Genomic DNA, 17,076 nt, shown 5'->3' with positions numbered 1-17,076 from the left:
CATACAAGATCAAATAACTGTGCTCACCGTGACACAGGAATAGAAGCATTTACACTGCTTTTAAGTATATATACCCACATATTTTGGTAGAGCTCTGAGACACCAACACGAGAAAGGGCCAAAAGCTGGCTTTTGAGCGTATTTTAATATTGTATCCAAAAGGATTGCTTGTGGAAATCAGCAAGTGGCGGGGCGCCACATCTCTTTGGCGGCACGTCCAGGTGTTTGTGTTTCCGATTCACTTGTGTGCACTTGTTTAAATCAGTGCAAGTTGTTTCCGCGTGCTAGTGCGTTTTCTTTTTTTTCAAATCGTATCCAATGGTTTTTTTAAAAAAAAAAATCAGAAAACCGTTATCGAGTTGGTTTACATTTCGTGGACGTTCTGATGGAGTTCGTTCCCCTCGAGAGTTTTGAGTTTTTGAATTCTTTGCTTCAGGGTGTGGAGGCACAAGGATGTCTCATGACGGTGCGACTGGAGGCTTTCACATGTCGTTGTACCCGCAAGAAGAAGCTGCTCGCCGCCAGTATCGCAGAATACGCGAACAAAACAACTCCACCGCTTAGACCATTGTGCAGTGCAAATGCCCCGGTGCCGCCGCTGCTGAATTTATCAGATGACAGTGCGCATGTAGTGCCTACGGAGCCCGTCGAGCCAAGTGACATCGACGACCGGTTGGTATTTCTCGTGGCCGCGCTAAACAGCATTTATGGTGAGGACGGTTATGACTTCTCTGTTCTGACGGAGGAGGATTTTGTGCCATGTGATGAGGCCCATGTGCGGGCGGAGGTCAACAACACACTGCGCTCATTTCCCTCATCGTGCAGTCCGGCTGTAGGACAGTTTTGGGTCCGCGTAACGGAGCACGCATCTGATGCAAGTCAGGGATGTGAGTACTTCCGCTTTGCCTCGCCCAGTTGTGATCCCATGGCGTCACGGGCGCTCTTCTCACAGCATTACTTCCTTTACAACAAACGAGCGCGTCTACTTGTGTCGCTGCTTATCTTCGCTGAGGGAAATTTGTATCGTGGTGATGACGGCACGATGGTAGAGAATAGCTTGTATTATGAAACGGATGACAACAGTACCCACTCACGACTCTGGTTTAGTAGTCCTGATGGAGCTTCAGAGGATGATGAACACGTGCTGGTAGGAAAGAATGTACATTATTATTGCCGTGCGTAAGCACCTGTACATTTGGGCCGAATGGAAGGGAGTGTATATGGGATTGATAGTGGGGCGGATTGCAGGTGCGTAAGCGTCTGGTTGCTTGCACTGTATTTGTTCTATTAAGCGAAATGAAGAAACACCAAATCTTTTCTGCTCACGTACCAATTCCGATCTCCTCTCTAGATGCGGGTTGGGTCCATAGCAAAACGGCGAAAACTCGTCACCAAGAACGGAAAGAAGGGTTTGATGGATGGTTTGGATAGCGACTTTTTCTTTTCCCCCTCCTCTGTCTGTGCGCGCCTGTGTGCTATAACTGTACGACGGCGTGCGCAGTTTCTTCTTTCCGTACTTCCACCGTCAGCGTTCCTTTGGGTTCTGTTTTTATTCTCACACGTACTTTCACCTTTTTTATTTTGCTTTTCTCCTCCTACTTTGCCGTGCAACGCTACTGCACGGGTTCTTTGAGGGCTATTGATACCTGTGGGTGTGCACAGTTGACCAATTTCCACATTCAAATGAGTCACCATCATTTTACCCGTGGCAGATCGCCTTGGGTCTGTGTGCTTTACTTCGCCAACTCTTTGGATTTTCCCTTTTCTTTCTTTTGTTTTACCCTGAATCTTTTCATACTTGAACGCGGGTCGCTCGTAACCACTTGAATGCAAGGCTGTCGGTTTCATCTTCGGAAGGCATGCAGCACTTGTTTTTCCTCCATGCCTATAGGAGCCGCAGCTATTACCGTTGACGGTTGCGTTCGCTTACTGAGATTTTATACGAAGTTATGGAATTGTGCATGTGCGTGAGTATGTGCGTATGATCATGTTGACAACCTCTTGGCTAAGGCGAAGGTTCGAGCTTTTCGTGCATGCCGCAACTCGCTTCCCCCTCGCCGATGGAATGTCTCCTTTTTTTTTTTTTGTCTCATCTCCCTTTCACAACTGTACGTCGTTGGTAACTTGTGGTGTGATCTTTTAGTTGAATTTCAATCGATTGCAGATGCGACTGTAAGGCAATCTGCTGTTTCATTTTAAATTTTCAAATATAAATAATTATGGAATGTTGCGTCGACAGAAACAGCACACTAAGTTGTGGAAACATTGGTTATCCACCGGCATCTGGCTAAAGACCAGCCTGAATGAGTACGTGACATATTTGTTTATTGGGATTCGATTGGGGAAGCGCGGCTGCTTAATTTTGCTGTGTAGTGCGCCGGGAAGAAGCTTTCTCGTTGCCAATTGGTTGCAATAATGGTGAGGCGATACTGATATCGTTAACCACTTGGGAACAGGGGACACCTCACCACGGAACCTTTTCCTCGTTGGAAAAAATAATTGGGGGTGTGCACGGGTGTCATATTTCGTTGTATCCAACGGCGGTGAGTCGAAAGTTGTTTTGGCCTGTTGGTGAATGACCTTCCGTTCTTTGCCACCTTCTGCCACGGTGTAATGCATCTACCCTTAAACGTAGGTTTAGTGAAGGGATAAACAATCATATTGGAACCGTTTTTTTACAACTATGCATGTCACGGGGTGCCGGGAAGGCGGCGAGGGAGGAGCAAATGGGGAAATGAATCCACTGCAGGAGGTGATAGAAGCGCCACCGGAGTTTATTGGTCACGTCATTGGCGAGGGCGGGTCCACCATTAAGTGTCTGCAGTGTGAAACGGGAGCAACAATTACCATAAGCGATGGCTGCAGGGTTTGCATTACCGCTGACAACAAGGAGAAGTTGAGTGACGCTACGAGTCGTGTGCGTGACATCATAAACGCAGCCATTAACCCCGATTATGAGGGACCTGAGGGGAGTCGACTGCGTAAGGATGCAGCAGCGTGGGCAACCAAGCGTGCAGAATTACTTGATGAGGTTACTCGGTTACGCGGTGAAGGAAAGAAGCACGAGGTCAGCTTAACGCTGGAAGAGGCAAAGAAGGCGGGCGAGCAAATGCGTTTGAAGAACCAGGAGGCTGCCAATGCCATTGCGAGGCACAACAACGAAAACAAGGGTAAAGGGAAGGACTACTTTGACATGCATGGCCTGCGAGTAGAAGAGGCAGTTAATATGTTGAAGTCGCGTGTTGAACGCCTGCGGGAGGCCTCCGTGGGTGAGGTGGCTGAAATGCAAATTATTACCGGTGCCGGTCGGCACTCGGGACCTGAGGGTGCAAAGTTGAAGAAGGCAGTCGCCGACTTTCTCCGCGAGAGCAACATTGAGTTTGTCGAGGTTTCGACCGCGGAGTTGAGGGCAAAGATAGTGGGCATTTGTCGTCCTGTGAAGGAAACTAAGGTGAAGAAAGCGACATGCAATTGTTTTTGATTTTTTTTTCAAAACAGCGCTTCCAAGAGTTATTTACTTCCTGCCGATCCGTTTTTTGTTTTTGGTGCGTTTCGTCGACCAAACAGTACAATGTGCATTTCATTTTGTTTTCTTTGTGTTTCGGCACACTGCTCAGCTGCGGAACGGGCGGTTGTGCTGTGTGGGGATGAAATAAGCGAGGGTGCTGAAGCGTGCGGGGTGAACCAATCTGCCGGGTTTGAAGGTTAAAGTATCGGCTAAGGCTACTGGGGACAACAAAAAAAGTCAACATCTTTTGCTGGTTATTGAACTGTGACATGTTATACCAACAGGGAAGTGACTCAAACCGTCCTTTGTCAAACATATTTTGTGGATCTGAAGTTGAAGCTGCCGCCGCCGCGTGCCAAAGGGATCGACGTCAGTAAGCACCGTTGACGCATAGCTTACGCAGGTATGCTATTACTTCCTTCCCCCCTGCATTTCTTCCCGCCGCACAGACTTGGGCAACGTGGGTTGTGGGTTTCTCTATGGAAATCATTACACTGGTAAACTACACAAAAAGTGATGCCTGTTAGTGTCCATTTCCTGTCCAGTACCCTTTCATATATTCTCCTTCAACTCTTATATGTGAAGGAGTGTGCCCGTGAGCAACGTACTTGTCAAGAAGGCCGATGCGCAACGTTGAAAAGAAACAAGAAGGGGCAGTCACACAGTGAATTTGTTTGTTGTAGCGAACTTTTACCAAATGCTACGTTACTCGCCTGCACCCGAATACAAGAGGTCATTCCGTTCGTTCGGTTGCTGCAAGAGTTGGCATGTAATGTATGCATGTATGAGTTTCAGTTTAAACTGTTTGTTAAAGTCTATTTTGAACGCCTTATTCACTGGTGTCCAGCGGTTGTGTGTTGGGGCATTGCCTAGAGACGCTTGTTAACCTCTCTGGTTTGAGGCCTCTTCTCTCCTTGGCGTCTTCTCACTTTCTGAAGTTGTAATCCCTCTTTTCCCATTCACTTTTCATCCCATCACTGAATCAAGAATTTATGGCTGCTCGCCGCCATCGCCGTCACCACCACCATACGGCTGCTCACGCACAGAAACTTGTGACTCCAAAGTCTTCGCTATCACCGACAGTAGCGCAGCACCAACATGAGGGGCGTAAGGCCACGTATGAGCATCAGAACACGCCCTTCGGCGTCAACCCCCCAACCGCTGCCACACCAGAAGTGCAGTCGACGGGAGTTGCTCCGACTGTTAATTCAAATGCTTTCAAACTCGAAACCGCATTGATGCCGCCGAAGTCGCTTGACGAGGCACATCGCCCCGGAGTGGCGAAGTTTAGCGATGGCATTGACCCCAAGTCACGGTCTGTAACTGATAAGGAAAGGGGGACAGTTGGCACCAAGACAACGGGACATCAGCAACTAGGGATGCACTGTAAGCCCACAACAGAGGTTTCTGATGATGCCAGCAAGTTGGTTGCAGAAGCAAAGAAAAAAACGGAGCCGACCGCGCAGGGAGCCTCCGTCCCTACGCGGGGAGATGTGGGGGCATTCAAGAGCATGAAACAACACCAGGGGACGCAGTGCCAACCTCCAAAACCTGATGTGGACACCAGAATTTCAGAAACAGCCACTATGACGGCTGCTCCCGTACAAACCACTGCGGTCCAGATGACTGTAAGCGCGCTGGAGGAGCGGCAGCGGCTTTGGAGGGGTGGTACAGCGCTCTCAATGGCTACGGGAAATATCGGCGCAACTCATTGTGTCGAAGGGCCGAAGGGAACACAGGTTGAGACCCACTACGATTTGAACGGGTCAAGGCATCAAGCGCATGCCGCCCCACGAGGATTTGAATCCAGGCAACCCAAAGGCGACACAACTTTCCCTCCGTCAGTGGTGGAGTTGACTTCCACGAAAAACGGCATCAATCACACCGAACAAAGCGTGACGACCCCCGCGCATCTCGCCATCTCCAGCGTGCTTCCCCGAAACGTCCCCGAAATGCATTCACAGGGATTAAATTATGGGGATGGGCCCGTATATAGCAAGGATTTTGTGTGTCAAACCCCCGGTGAAGTTGAAAGAGCTCGGAACAACGGTGATCCGCTAAAACAGAAGCGCGTCAACAGCTCCGTGAGCAGACCCATTCTCTCCGCATTTGTCGATGTAAAAACATTTCAGAAAAACAACATGAACATAGTGACAGACGAAACTGCGTTTAACACAGCAACGAAGAAGGCTTCGATGGAAAGGTTGGAAACTCGGCAAAAGCGCTCGAAAACAGAAGGAGAAAGGAAACGCGCTAAGAAGTTATCTGCGAGAAGTCGAATGAGAGAGAAAGATACCACGGCGAAGAAAGCAGAAGAAGCAGCTAGGAAGAAAGCTGAGGAGGAAGCAGCCAGGAAGAGAGCTGAGGAGGAAGCTTCCACGAAGAGAGCTGAAGAGGAAGCAGCCAGGAAGAAAGCAGAGGAGGAAGCAGCCAGGAAGAAAGCAGAGGAGGAAGCTGCCAGGAAGAGAGCTGAAGAGGAAGCTGCCAGGAAGAAAGCTGAGGAGGAAGCAGCCAGGAAGAAAGCTGAGGAGGAAGCTGCCAGAAAGAAGGCTGAAAAGATGCGAAAGCGCGCTCAAGCGCGAAAGGCACGCATGAAGGCCGAAGAAGCAGCCAGGAAGAGAGCTGAGGAGGAAGCTGCCAGGAAGAAGGCTGAGGAGGAAGCTGCCAGGAAGAGAGCTGAAGAGGAAGCAGCCAGGAAGAGAGCTGAGGAGGAAGCAGCCAGGAAGAAGGCTGAGGAGGAAGCTGCCAGGAAGAGAGCTGAGGAGGAAGCAGCCAGGAAGAGAGCTGAGGAGGAAGCAGCCAGGAAGAGAGCTGAGGAGGAAGCAGCCAGGAAGAAGGCTGAGGAAGAAGCTGCCAGGAAGAAAGCTGAGGAAGAAGCAGCCAGGAAGAGAGCTGAGGAGGAAGCTGCCAGGAAGAGAGCTGAAGAGGAAGCAGCCAGGAAGAAAGCAGAGGAGGAAGCTGCCAGGAAGAAAGCTGAGGAGGAAGCAGCCAGGAAGAAGGCTGAGGAGGAAGCTGCCAGGAAGAAAGCTGAGGAGGAAGCAGCCAGGAAGAAAGCAGAGGAAGAAGCTGCCAGGAAGAAGGCTGAGGAAGAAGCTGCCAGGAAGAAAGCTGAGGAGGAAGCAGCCAGGAAGAAGGCTGAGGAGGAAGCAGCCAGGAAGAAGGCTGAAAAGATGCGAAAACGCGCTCAAGCGCGAAAGGCACGCATGAAGGCCGAAGGAGCAGCCAGGAAGAGAGCTGAGGAGGAAGCAGCCAGGAAGAGAGCTGAGGAGGAAGCAGCCAGGAAGAGAGCAGAGGAGGAAGCAGCCAGGAAGAGAGCTGAGGAGGAAGCAGCCAGGAAGAAGGCTGAGGAGGAAGCAGCCAGGAAGAGAGCAGAGGAGGAAGCTGCCAGGAGGAAAGCTGAGGAGGAAGCAGCCAGGAAGAAAGCTGAGGAGGAAGCAGCCAGGGAGAAAGCTGAGGAGGAAGCAGCCAGGAAGAAAGCTGAGGAGGAAGCAGCCAGAAAGAGAGCAGAGGAGGAAGCTGCCAGGAAGAAGGCTGAGAGAGCCCGAAAATTTGCTGAAGCGCGAAAAACTCTGCGGAAGCGAGCGAATAAAGGTGCACGCAGAAAGGCAGAAAAGGTTTCCCGTAACCAGCTTCAGAGTGATGCTTGGACAAAGAAGGAAGAGGCTGAGCGCATGAAGGCTGAAGAAGAGGCTGAGCGCATGAAGGCTGAAGAAGAGGCTGAGCGCATGAAGGCTGAAGAAGATGCTGATGGCATGAAGGCTGAAGAAGAGGCTGAGCGCATGAAGGCTGAAGAAGAGGCTGAGCGCATGAAGGCTGAAGAAGAGGCTGAGCGCATGAAGGCTGAAGAAGAGGCTGAGCGCATGAAGGCTGAAGAAGAGGCTGAGCGCATGAATGCTGAAGAAGAGGCTGAGCGCATGAAGGCTGAAGAAGAGGCTGAGCGCATGAAGGCTGAAGAAGAGGCTGAGCGCATGAAGGCTGAAGAAGAGGCTGAGCGCATGAAGGCTGAAGAAGAGGCTGAGCGCATGAAGGCTGAAGAAGAGGCTGAGCGCATGAAGGCTGAAGAAGAGGCTGAGCGCATGAAGGCTGAAGAAGAGGCTGAGCGCATGAAGGCTGAAGAAGATGCTGATGGCATGAAGGCTGAAGAAGAGGCTGAGCGCATGAAGGCTGAAGAAGAGGCTGAGCGCATGAAGGCTGAAGAAGAGGCTGAGCGCATGAAGGCTGAAGAAGATGCTGATGGCATGAAGGCTGAAGAAGAGGCTGAGCGCATGAAGGCTGAAGAAGAGGCTGAGCGCATGAAGGCTGAAGAAGAGGCTGAGCGCATGAAGGCTGAAGAAGAGGCTGAGCGCATGAAGGCTGAAGAAGATGCTGATGGCATGAAGGCTGAAGAAGAGGCTGAGCGCATGAAGGCTGAAGAAGAGGCTGAGCGCATGAAGGCTGAAGAAGAGGCTGAGCGCATGAAGGCTGAAGAAGAGGCTGAGCGCATGAAGGCTGAAGAAGAGGCTGAGCGCATGAAGGCTGAAGAAGAGGCTGAGCGCATGAAGGCTGAAGAAGAGGCTGAGCGCATGAAGGCTGAAGAAGAGGCTGAGCGCATGAAGGCTGAAGAAGAGGCTGAGCGCATGAAGGCTGAAGAAGAGGCTGAGCGCATGAATGCTGAAGAAGAGGCTGAGCGCATGAAGGCTGAAGAAGAGGCTGAGCGCATGAAGGCTGAAGAAGAGGCTGAGCGCATGAAGGCTGAAGAAGAGGCTGAGCGCATGAAGGCTGAAGAAGAGGCTGAGCGCATGAAGGCTGAAGAAGAGGCTGAGCGCATGAATGCTGAAGAAGAGGCTGAGCGCATGAAGGCTGAGGGTGGGGCTGGGCGCAAGAATTCCGAAGAAGAAGGATGTGTTGTGGAAGAGGAGGGGTTGGGAGGAAATCGTGCCAGTGACGGGCCTCCGCGGATTGCGTCTAACCGGGAATGCACTTTATCTGAACAGCAGCGACATGAAAGAGCAAGGAAAAAGTTAGAAAGATATAGAAAGCAGGTGATGGCCCGCAACCAGAGACCAGTCTGTAAGGTAGGTGATGTAACTGCAGCTGCTGTCACGCAAGCTGTTGGTGACGTGCCGCTCATTTCCACGAGTAGAGTTAGCGGTTTGCCCACGGTCACACCCGTTTCCTCTCCGTCGGAGGCAACTTTGGTTGCCAATGCTCTCATCTTTCCAAACGGCAGTGTTGCGATCGAAAAGTTTGACGAGAACCGACTGGTAGTGCGACGGCAAAGCTTGGATGTTCCGTGGGATATTGGCCTGCGGTTCGACTGGACAGTTAAAACGCTGGCCATCGGTTCCTTACCGATGTACAGGCTCTCAGACCCACGCCGTTTGCACCCCTTCATGCGTACGTATCAGTCAAAGCCCGTGTGGTTCCTCGAGGAAGTTAACGGCACAAAAGCCAACAACATTCGCGAGGTAATGGAAGTTCTCAAGAAAAGTCTCCTGGCGACGTTCGTGTTCCGGAAATGACAGTGTACTGAGGGACTGCGTGGACGCCCCAACTTTATCACCTTTACATTATCTCGGCACTTGTTTGCGAACTCTCCTGTTCTACCCTCTGCTCCTCTTGAGGCCCCTCATCGAGGCGGTCATTGTTGACGGGATTTCTTTTGTTTGATCTTCTTCAGATCTTTTCTTTCGTTATCGCTACATTTTTTGAATTAAATAACTGTGAACCAAGTTAGTACTTGTGTGGTTAAGAAATCACAGGTTGTGCTCCGAAGCAACGAGTGCCGCGTTTTGTTTTTTGCCGCACGCGTGCGCTTTTCTTGGTGACTTTCGTTCGTATCTTGTTTTTGCTTGTCCTTGGGGTGGAGCACTACCGTTGTTGTTGCCGACGCATCATACACTTACATCCATAAATTTTACCCATAGACTACCATATTTCATAGAGTAAACCCCGTATTGGTACGCGCCTCCATTCTTTATTTTTTGTACGTGCTTCTATTTTCCGCTTGGTAATCCCGTAAGAGCTGCAGCACCGTTTGTTTGTAGCCTAGTCGCGTCGCAGTAGTGGTAAAGTCGTCTGCCATTGTTGTCACACGAAAGCGACATTTCTTCGTTCTATTTTTTTTTCTTGCACCTCGACTATTCTACCTTTTCACTTTCTTCCTCCCTAAACATTTAGAGTTGGGCGATAGGCCTTTACACGGACAGTAATAGAGCAGTTTCATTCCTAATACACCTAACGGACTGTTCCCGTATTTCCTCCGCGGATTTTTTTTCTCGCTCCCCCGTGCTGCAACTCGTTTGATGCGCGCATCAACACCACCGCTGTACCAGAGGCAGCCTGAGGGTTTGGCTCCTTCGTATCACACGGGTCTGCCGCTTGCAATGCCCGATGTGCCGACATTACGCATCCCTCAGCACTTGAGTGCAACCAGCCACGCAATGCCCCCAACAGCTGCGGCACAAGGAGAGTTTGTTATGGCTGCAACTGCTCCTCGACTTGGCTCTCTAGAAACGAGCACCCGCGCAACGAATCCCGCACCTTTCATTACTCAATTCCCCGCAGCGCAGGCACCAAACCTGCATGGGTACGTGAGCGCTTCCCCACGTACCTCTGGGACCGGAACGGAAACCTCGGCAAGTGATTACTTTCGGTATGCCGCAAACTTGATGAGAAACACGTTACCTCCCCCAATGACCGAACTAGCTGCACTTGAAGAGGAAGAAAAGTCGCTGAAGAGGGAGGAGGAGGAGCTTCGCCCCCAAATTATCGAGCTCGAGAGAATGAGAGAGCAACTGGAAGAACAAACACAAAAGGTCGCTGTGGAGCTTATGCAAATGGTGGTACTAGAACAACAATATTACGTGGAACCCATTGTGGACTACACGGCACAGATTAAGAATGCGGAGGTGCAGTGCGTTCATCTCGCCAGCCGTGTGGAAGAGGCTAAACATTCCCTCGAGGAGTTGCAGCGACAGCACCAAAGCTACGACGCAGTTATGGAGGAAAAAGAGAGACTGAAAAAGGAGATATGTGCCGTGCGGGAGAGGTTCACCACTTTGGAGAATCGTCGAAGGTTGTGCATGCTTCAGTCGGAAGCGCTTTTTGATGTGGAGTCACGGCGCGGGGAGGAGGCTGCGAGTCAAGCGGAGGAAACGGAAAATCAATTAATGGAAATGCGAAACAACGAGCCGCTTTTGGGGATAAAACGGTCACGGCGGTCCTCGCGCTCCATGTCTCGTGGAGTTAGCTTCGCGCAGAAGAGTATTGTTCTTGACACCGGTTCCGATGGAGACGATGACGATTATGCCCGCAGTACCCGACATACTGGTGACACGGTATCAGGGTTAACACAGCGAGGGTCGTGGAACTCGGCAGGCGCTGAGGACGAGGAAAGTGAGCAGGATTGCGATCGCGACGACATATGTGGGATTTCTGGGCAAAGCGTGAGGTATTCTTTAAACGACACCAAGCGTGTGCAACTAGTGGTGCCTGCCGTGTGACTAGAGTTACCGTAGACTAGATATATATATTTTTTTCTGGAAAGGCCGCCTTGAAATATATGCACATACATATGTATGTGTGTGTAGGGATATTCTGTGAGCTCCCCTTTCACTATTCCTCACGCACAGAAGGAACAAACTTCTGTGGTTCATTGTGTAGACATTTTATGTAATTGCGGGCTTGTGCTCTCAGCTTCCCTGTCTTCCTGAACGCGAGACCACACACGTATATATTAAAGAAGACGCAAAAGAAATATATGAACGTTGATGTGGTAATCAACTGCGTAAACACTTAGACAAGAGAAAATGGGAGCAATAGAAAGGGAAAAAATAGTGTATATGAATGCGCGTAGGGCAAGCACTTTTTTCCATTTTTTTTTTTTGGCTAAGTAACCTTCCACAGGTATGCTTTAACCCGTTTCACGTACTTTATGACTTGTATCGATAAGCACCGAGTCTCGCACAAAACTTGTCTAACTCTGCATATTGCATTTTTCCACCAGCACTAATACCACTACACTCACACCTCCTGCGGGCACCCTTTAGCATTTTCACCCCACTTTCTTTTTCTGTTGTAGTGAAATCGATATAATTTGCTGGGTGTAACGCCCGTTTGTTTTAGTCGTGGGGTGCCATGAAAGGCCTCAGCCGCCTTGATGTCTTCCCGAAGTTTGACGAGCGTTTCGAGCGGGATGCCCGGCAGCGTACGGCGCTTGGTGGTGTTCTCTCCATGGCGTCCATTCTCATAATCACTTTTCTCGTCGTGGGTGAGGTGCGTTACTTCTTTTCCTCCGTGGAACAACATGAGATGTACGTTGATCCGCATATCGGCGGTATCATGCACATGAAAGTAAACATTACGTTCCCACGGGTGCCATGTGATCTCATGACGGCGGACGCCATTGACGCCTTTGGTGAGCACGTTGAAAATGTTCTGACAGACACTGCCAGGGTTCGTGTGAATCCCGATACATTGGTTCCACTCGGTGAGGCACGACCACTCATGGATATGAAGAAGCAACCAGCTGATGGGAACGGAGCTGAGCATGGAAAGTGCCCGAGTTGCTACGGTGCCGAGAGTAATCCAGGGGACTGTTGTCACACTTGTGATGATGTGCGGCGCGCATTTGCGGAGCGCCAGTGGGAGTTCCACGAAGACGATGCCAGTATTGTGCAGTGCGTGCATGAGCGGCTTAAGATGGCGGCGGCAAGTGCGTCCACAGAGGGGTGTAACTTGCACGCCTCCTTTAGTGTTCCGCGAGTGACGGGAAACATTCATTTCATACCGGGTCGTATGTTTAATTTCTTTGGTCAACACCTGCATAGTTTTAAAGGGGAGACTATACAGAAGTTGAATCTTAGTCATATCGTGCATTCCCTGGAGTTTGGTGAGCGGTTTCCAGGACAAAGTAATCCTATGGACGGGATGGCAAATGTGCGTGGCGCTACGGATCCATCCGAGCCTCTAATTGGCCGGTTCTCGTATTTCGTGAAGGTGGTGCCCACAGTTTACCGTATTGAGTCATTAGTTGGAGGCGGCCGCGTGGTAGAATCTAACCAATACTCTGTGACGCATCACTTCACCCCAAGTTGGGAGACTCCAAAGGGAGGAGAGAACAACAATGCCAAACATGATCCATCTGTGGTACCAGGAGTGTTCATATCATACGATCTCTCTCCCATTCGCGTCTCAGTCAAGCGTACACACCCATATCCATCCATTGTGCATCTGGTGTTGCAACTGTGCGCCGTAGGCGGCGGTGTTTACACGGTAACTGGCCTTATTGATTCCCTCTTCTTCCACAGCATCAGGCGGATGCAGATAAAGATGAATAGAGGGAAGCAGTTTTGATGTAACTTTTTTTCTTTTCTTTTCCTTTGTGTAGGGAGGGGGGGGGGTGGAGGAATCGGGAAGGGTAAGGGGCGATTTTTTTTTTAAAAAAAGCTCGGCTCATTGTAACCTCAATCGCTCCCGTTCCCGAAGTTGATGACGAACCGCGACAACCTTGTTCACATTTTCTTTCTTTCGGGTTTGGTTTTGAGCATGCTTCCCACCGCTCTATACGGTGTAGCGCCCTCTATCATTTAATGATTTTAGCTGTTGTTGTTGCGGAATTCAAAACCTCCACCATAGAGCCATGTGCTTGCTGGATCACTGCGGTCACATCTCGTAACGGGCTGTCTCTTATGATTTTTCATATTTTCTACGCCAGCAGGTGCTTGTTAGGAAGGGTATGCGCAGGGTTACTGTCGTAGCTGCATCCCACGGAAAGTTTAATCGGCTGGTTGAGCGTCATTTGAGCAACTGTGCGCATGCCGTTACCGTAAATGAAGGGGATGTCTTGCTGTTGCAATTATGTCACCACTGTCCCATATATTCCGTTTTTTAATGCTTTTGACGGGGTGACACTGCTACGCTCAACGCCGTTAACCTTACCGTAGCTGCCGCAGGAACTGGAAGATGATTCACCACAGATTTTGGTGGGACTAAACAAGTCCTGCCTCTTAGAATTACCCTCTGTTTTGGTATGTACTCTTTTTGGGCCTCCCCTTCGGAGTCAAACGGAAAGGAACCCCGCCAATTTTTGCCTCCCCGCGAGGCGCTTTCCCCATCAAGCCTATTAGTTCATGTTTCATCTTCAGCTTCTCCACGGCAGTGCATTCGGGCAAGTGGCTCAGCAATCCTTGGATACCCAACTTCAATTTGTTGTAAACGTCCTTCTTTCCATCGCCGTGTATCCTTCCTACTAAACCTTTTAGACCAACTCGCCTCGCTTACGTTTAGCCGCAGTATGGGGCACTGGTGGGTTTCACTTTACACCTTCCACTTCCTTATAAAAGCGTCAGGAAACCCCTCGGAGCGCGCAATCGGATTCAGTATGCATTTTTCTTGTGTGTGCCTTAAGTGCGCACCTCTCCTTATTCTTTGGAGTCCCACGTGCCCCGTGAACATCAAAAGTTTACTAGGAACATTTTATTCCAACCCCACCCTGTTCTCTCTATCCTCTCCTTCTTTAACTGTTACCTCCACGTCATCCCTTTTTTTATTTTGGTTTCAACACCGGCGCGGCTACGGCTAACCCCACTTTCCCTCCACTGCTCGTAGTCCCTTTAGCGGTGCCACGGGGCCGTGCATACTCACGAGGTTGATGTGCATTATCGAAGCCCCTGCTACGAAACACCTTTCACATGTTGAACTCGTAAGCTTCCCCCCCGCGTATTTATCTTTTTTTTTTCTTAAATCCTGCTTCACCACCGGGCATTGCACGCATGCGGTTTTACATGAACCACAACTCTATTTTTCCGGTCTTTGCACACTTTCCAGCGCCGCGAAAACAGCGCAAACACACCGCTGGCATTCACGTTGCTTTTGCTACAGTTGCCGTGCTTCCTTTTCGTGCCTCCCACTTCGCGTAAGATGGTGGATTCGCATCTCCCTTCCAACTCTTCCAACCCTTCCGCATCTGAAACATCTCCACCCGGGTGCGCCCCAAAGTCCTCCAAACCAACAGGTTCGCCTCTTAACCACAATTGGTGAGGTAAGGCGGGGGGGGGGGGACACAGCTTTCATTATTGTTTCGTCCTTTATCCCTTTTTGCCTTCGAATCCATGTTCACTCATGGAACTGGTGCATTCTCGTGTTTACTTGTGTGTCTTCCTGTGTTGATGGCCAACCTGGACAGTTTCTTTCAAACAAGGCGTTGGCGCCATACCCGGTGTTTCGGCTGTGCATTATTAATCCTTCTGTCCCACGTGCATTTTCACTACGTGGAACAGGGAGTGGCTGTGGGCGGCACCGAGTTGTGTGGCAAACTTTTTGCTGGGGAAGCCGACGTGGAACGGTTTGCCAGCGAAGCGGTGACAGCCCCCGCGCACACAGGGAGACACCCGGTCGACTGCTAGGGCGATTATTTTGCTCCCAACACGACGGTCCGAACGCGACCGCGGGCATGTGGGAGCCAACTTTAGTGTAAAGCAACGGTGGCAAAGGCAAAAGGGAAGGTAAAGGGATCCAAGCATGGCGCGGTGAGAATCCTCTGACATCCGCATTTTCCCTAGGGCGGTGGGACCAGCGAATGGTGTCGTCCCGCGGCGGCTGTGGCGTTTCTTGGGGGAGGGAGGGACCCCCGAGGCGAGGGTGTGGGCGCGGGCGCGGTGTAAGCTGTGAGTACCGTGTTGACTCCACTTAACGACCAGCCGGAAATGCTGTTTCACCAGGGATTTCGGCCAGCAGTCCGTGAGATAAAGGTTTGTCGCCCCATTGCATTGTTTATCGAAGGGGGAAACAGGGTTGGTTGTTTCTTTGGTAGTCGGCGGGGAGCACTAGGGCTGCGGGTGATTCAAACCTCATCAGTAAGGATATTTTCCATGTGCCTATGCGGGGCGCGTTACCTCAGCGCAGGGAGTTTAACCATTTGGGGCCGGGCTGCCGCTGCTTTGGATACACGATGTCGATGGCATGTCGGTCACCTGTCAACTCCGAGGTGAAAGAGTGGAGCATTCCCCCTTTTTTGAAAAAAAAACTTTGGGACGGTGCGAATCGCCAACAGCAAAGTCATTCGTAAATGACTTGACCGCTTCACCCACCTGTGCTGTTTTTCTAACCCACTCGGAAAACGACAACATGGAATAGCGATGAACTGGGACGGACGTGCCGGCTCTGGATGTCGCGTAATGTCCTACTGTCTTAGTCCCCCTTCTAGAAAGATTCGCGCTGCTATCCCCGCGTGAAAATATTTCTCAAGTTTTTTTTTTGTCAAATGGTACAAGCATTGTAGTTTCTCACCAAGAGAGGGGGGATGTTTGAATAATCAACAAAGCTATGCGATACCAAACATGTGCATACATGTGTTATGCATTCTGTGATACTCGTTAAGTCGATATGGCTGTTGATAATGGCTTTGACTCAGAGGGTATGAAACTGTACGACGCGCACTCGTTTCTGTATCATTTCACTTAACTTTTGTCGATGAAGGTAAGTCTTTAGTGATGGTCAGCCTTTTGGCATTGGAGGTTAACGCGCTTATAGTGCCTGCATTTATCGTCTTCGTTTTGTTCATAATCCCTATACCGCTGCTGTCGAGAGCCATGAGCCGGGCAATGGGCTATGCCGAACGAGTCAATTTTTACGGAGTGTCGGTTCTCACTATAGTGACAGTCACAACATTCATTGGTTTTGTTCTACAAGTAATTGATTGGAGGAGGAAGTACAGTGGCGGCAAACCAAGCTTCGCGGAAATGACAATGGAAATCGACTGGGAGGGAAGGAAGTGGCGCCTTGAACGAAATATGTACATCCACGCACTTGCCACGGTTTTGAGTGCTGCCGTGATGAAGTTTGCAAGGCTGCACAACGCCCTTGAGAAGAAAGAAAGGTAGCAATATATGGCGTCATACTGACTGGCTACCTCTGCCCCACGGATACTACTACTTTTATTACCGTTAGCAATACTGTTACTGTTTTTACACTGCTTTTTGAGCGCTTGTTTCAATCACTTACTATGCTTTCTGTTTTAATGGCAGCCCGTATTTTTTGTCACCACGGGCAAAGTTGGCATCTCCACCCCCTCCCCCTACAACGCACCGCATCGCAACGCAACTACATTCTTAAATGTCTGTGGCAGGTATTGCCGAAGTAGTATTAGCTATCTTCAGGAAGGGGGTATCACTATCAGCGTCAAACGCACGAGGAAAGGACCCTTTCCGTTGAGTATTTGCATCGTCACAGAACTAAGTCGTGTCGTTGGTGCTCTTTGTAATGGCGTAGCGGCCACCACATTTTACTGAAAGTGATGATGGAGCACAAACTGGTCTATTGAGGAGTTAAAGTCATAGCAACTTTTTCGTAAGGCCATTGCTGGCATCTTTCACAATTCCAATACATAAATATTGTGCGGGTTCGTTCTACAGACTGGGCTCAAAAGGCAACACTGACAGCCGCGTGGCGCGGAGGGGACGGAGTGGCTTCTGACAAAAGTTGTCTATTTGGGTGGTGGTATCGTTTTTAACTCTTTCGGCCACTTCACACCGTGTGAAATTACCAAATAATCTTGACTGCTGTGGAGAAACAAAAACCAAATGCTG

At 50.1% G+C, this 17,076-nt stretch overlaps 9 protein-coding genes across 9 annotated transcripts; all 9 read left to right on the top strand.

The window, feature by feature from the left end:
* Positions 1 to 385: 385 nt before the first annotated feature.
* On the top strand, positions 386 to 1,183 carry TbgDal_IV5330 (hypothetical protein, conserved; the record flags this gene model as incomplete). The annotated part of the gene is made up of 1 exon (XM_011774824.1): positions 386 to 1,183. One exon carries the CDS (start codon positions 386 to 388, stop codon positions 1,181 to 1,183), a length of 798 nt encoding a protein of 265 aa, XP_011773126.1.
* A 1,500-nt stretch (positions 1,184 to 2,683) lies between these two features.
* On the top strand, positions 2,684 to 3,481 carry TbgDal_IV5320 (hypothetical protein, conserved; the record flags this gene model as incomplete). The annotated part of the gene is made up of 1 exon (XM_011774823.1): positions 2,684 to 3,481. One exon carries the CDS (start codon positions 2,684 to 2,686, stop codon positions 3,479 to 3,481), a length of 798 nt encoding a protein of 265 aa, XP_011773125.1.
* A 543-nt stretch (positions 3,482 to 4,024) lies between these two features.
* On the top strand, positions 4,025 to 4,381 carry TbgDal_IV5310 (hypothetical protein, unlikely; the record flags this gene model as incomplete). The annotated part of the gene is made up of 1 exon (XM_011774822.1): positions 4,025 to 4,381. One exon carries the CDS (start codon positions 4,025 to 4,027, stop codon positions 4,379 to 4,381), a length of 357 nt encoding a protein of 118 aa, XP_011773124.1.
* Positions 4,382 to 4,500: 119 nt separating this feature from the next.
* On the top strand, positions 4,501 to 9,009 carry TbgDal_IV5305 (hypothetical protein, conserved; the record flags this gene model as incomplete). The annotated part of the gene is made up of 1 exon (XM_011774821.1): positions 4,501 to 9,009. The coding sequence occupies one exon, from the start codon at positions 4,501 to 4,503 to the stop codon at positions 9,007 to 9,009; it is 4,509 nt and encodes a 1,502-aa protein (XP_011773123.1).
* Positions 9,010 to 9,792: 783 nt separating this feature from the next.
* Positions 9,793 to 10,992, top strand: TbgDal_IV5300 (hypothetical protein, conserved; the record flags this gene model as incomplete). Its single annotated transcript, XM_011774820.1, has 1 exon — positions 9,793 to 10,992. One exon carries the CDS (start codon positions 9,793 to 9,795, stop codon positions 10,990 to 10,992), a length of 1,200 nt encoding a protein of 399 aa, XP_011773122.1.
* A 634-nt stretch (positions 10,993 to 11,626) lies between these two features.
* TbgDal_IV5290 (hypothetical protein, conserved) lies at positions 11,627 to 12,844 on the top strand (the record flags this gene model as incomplete). Its single annotated transcript, XM_011774819.1, has 1 exon — positions 11,627 to 12,844. The coding sequence occupies one exon, from the start codon at positions 11,627 to 11,629 to the stop codon at positions 12,842 to 12,844; it is 1,218 nt and encodes a 405-aa protein (XP_011773121.1).
* A 676-nt stretch (positions 12,845 to 13,520) lies between these two features.
* Positions 13,521 to 14,072, top strand: TbgDal_IV5285 (hypothetical protein, conserved, (fragment); the record flags this gene model as incomplete). Its single annotated transcript, XM_011774818.1, has 1 exon — positions 13,521 to 14,072. One exon carries the CDS (start codon positions 13,521 to 13,523, stop codon positions 14,070 to 14,072), a length of 552 nt encoding a protein of 183 aa, XP_011773120.1.
* A 69-nt stretch (positions 14,073 to 14,141) lies between these two features.
* On the top strand, positions 14,142 to 14,966 carry TbgDal_IV5280 (hypothetical protein; the record flags this gene model as incomplete). The annotated part of the gene is made up of 1 exon (XM_011774817.1): positions 14,142 to 14,966. The coding sequence occupies one exon, from the start codon at positions 14,142 to 14,144 to the stop codon at positions 14,964 to 14,966; it is 825 nt and encodes a 274-aa protein (XP_011773119.1).
* A 1,015-nt stretch (positions 14,967 to 15,981) lies between these two features.
* Positions 15,982 to 16,371, top strand: TbgDal_IV5270 (hypothetical protein, conserved; the record flags this gene model as incomplete). The annotated part of the gene is made up of 1 exon (XM_011774816.1): positions 15,982 to 16,371. The coding sequence occupies one exon, from the start codon at positions 15,982 to 15,984 to the stop codon at positions 16,369 to 16,371; it is 390 nt and encodes a 129-aa protein (XP_011773118.1).
* Positions 16,372 to 17,076: the final 705 nt, after the last annotated feature.

This window comes from Trypanosoma brucei, chromosome 4 (genome assembly GCF_000210295.1).
Source record: "Trypanosoma brucei gambiense DAL972 chromosome 4, complete sequence".
Classification (NCBI taxonomy): domain Eukaryota; phylum Euglenozoa; class Kinetoplastea; order Trypanosomatida; family Trypanosomatidae; genus Trypanosoma; species Trypanosoma brucei.
The sequence above is the reverse complement of the archived record's forward strand: the minus strand, read 5'-3'. Positions and strand labels throughout refer to the sequence as shown.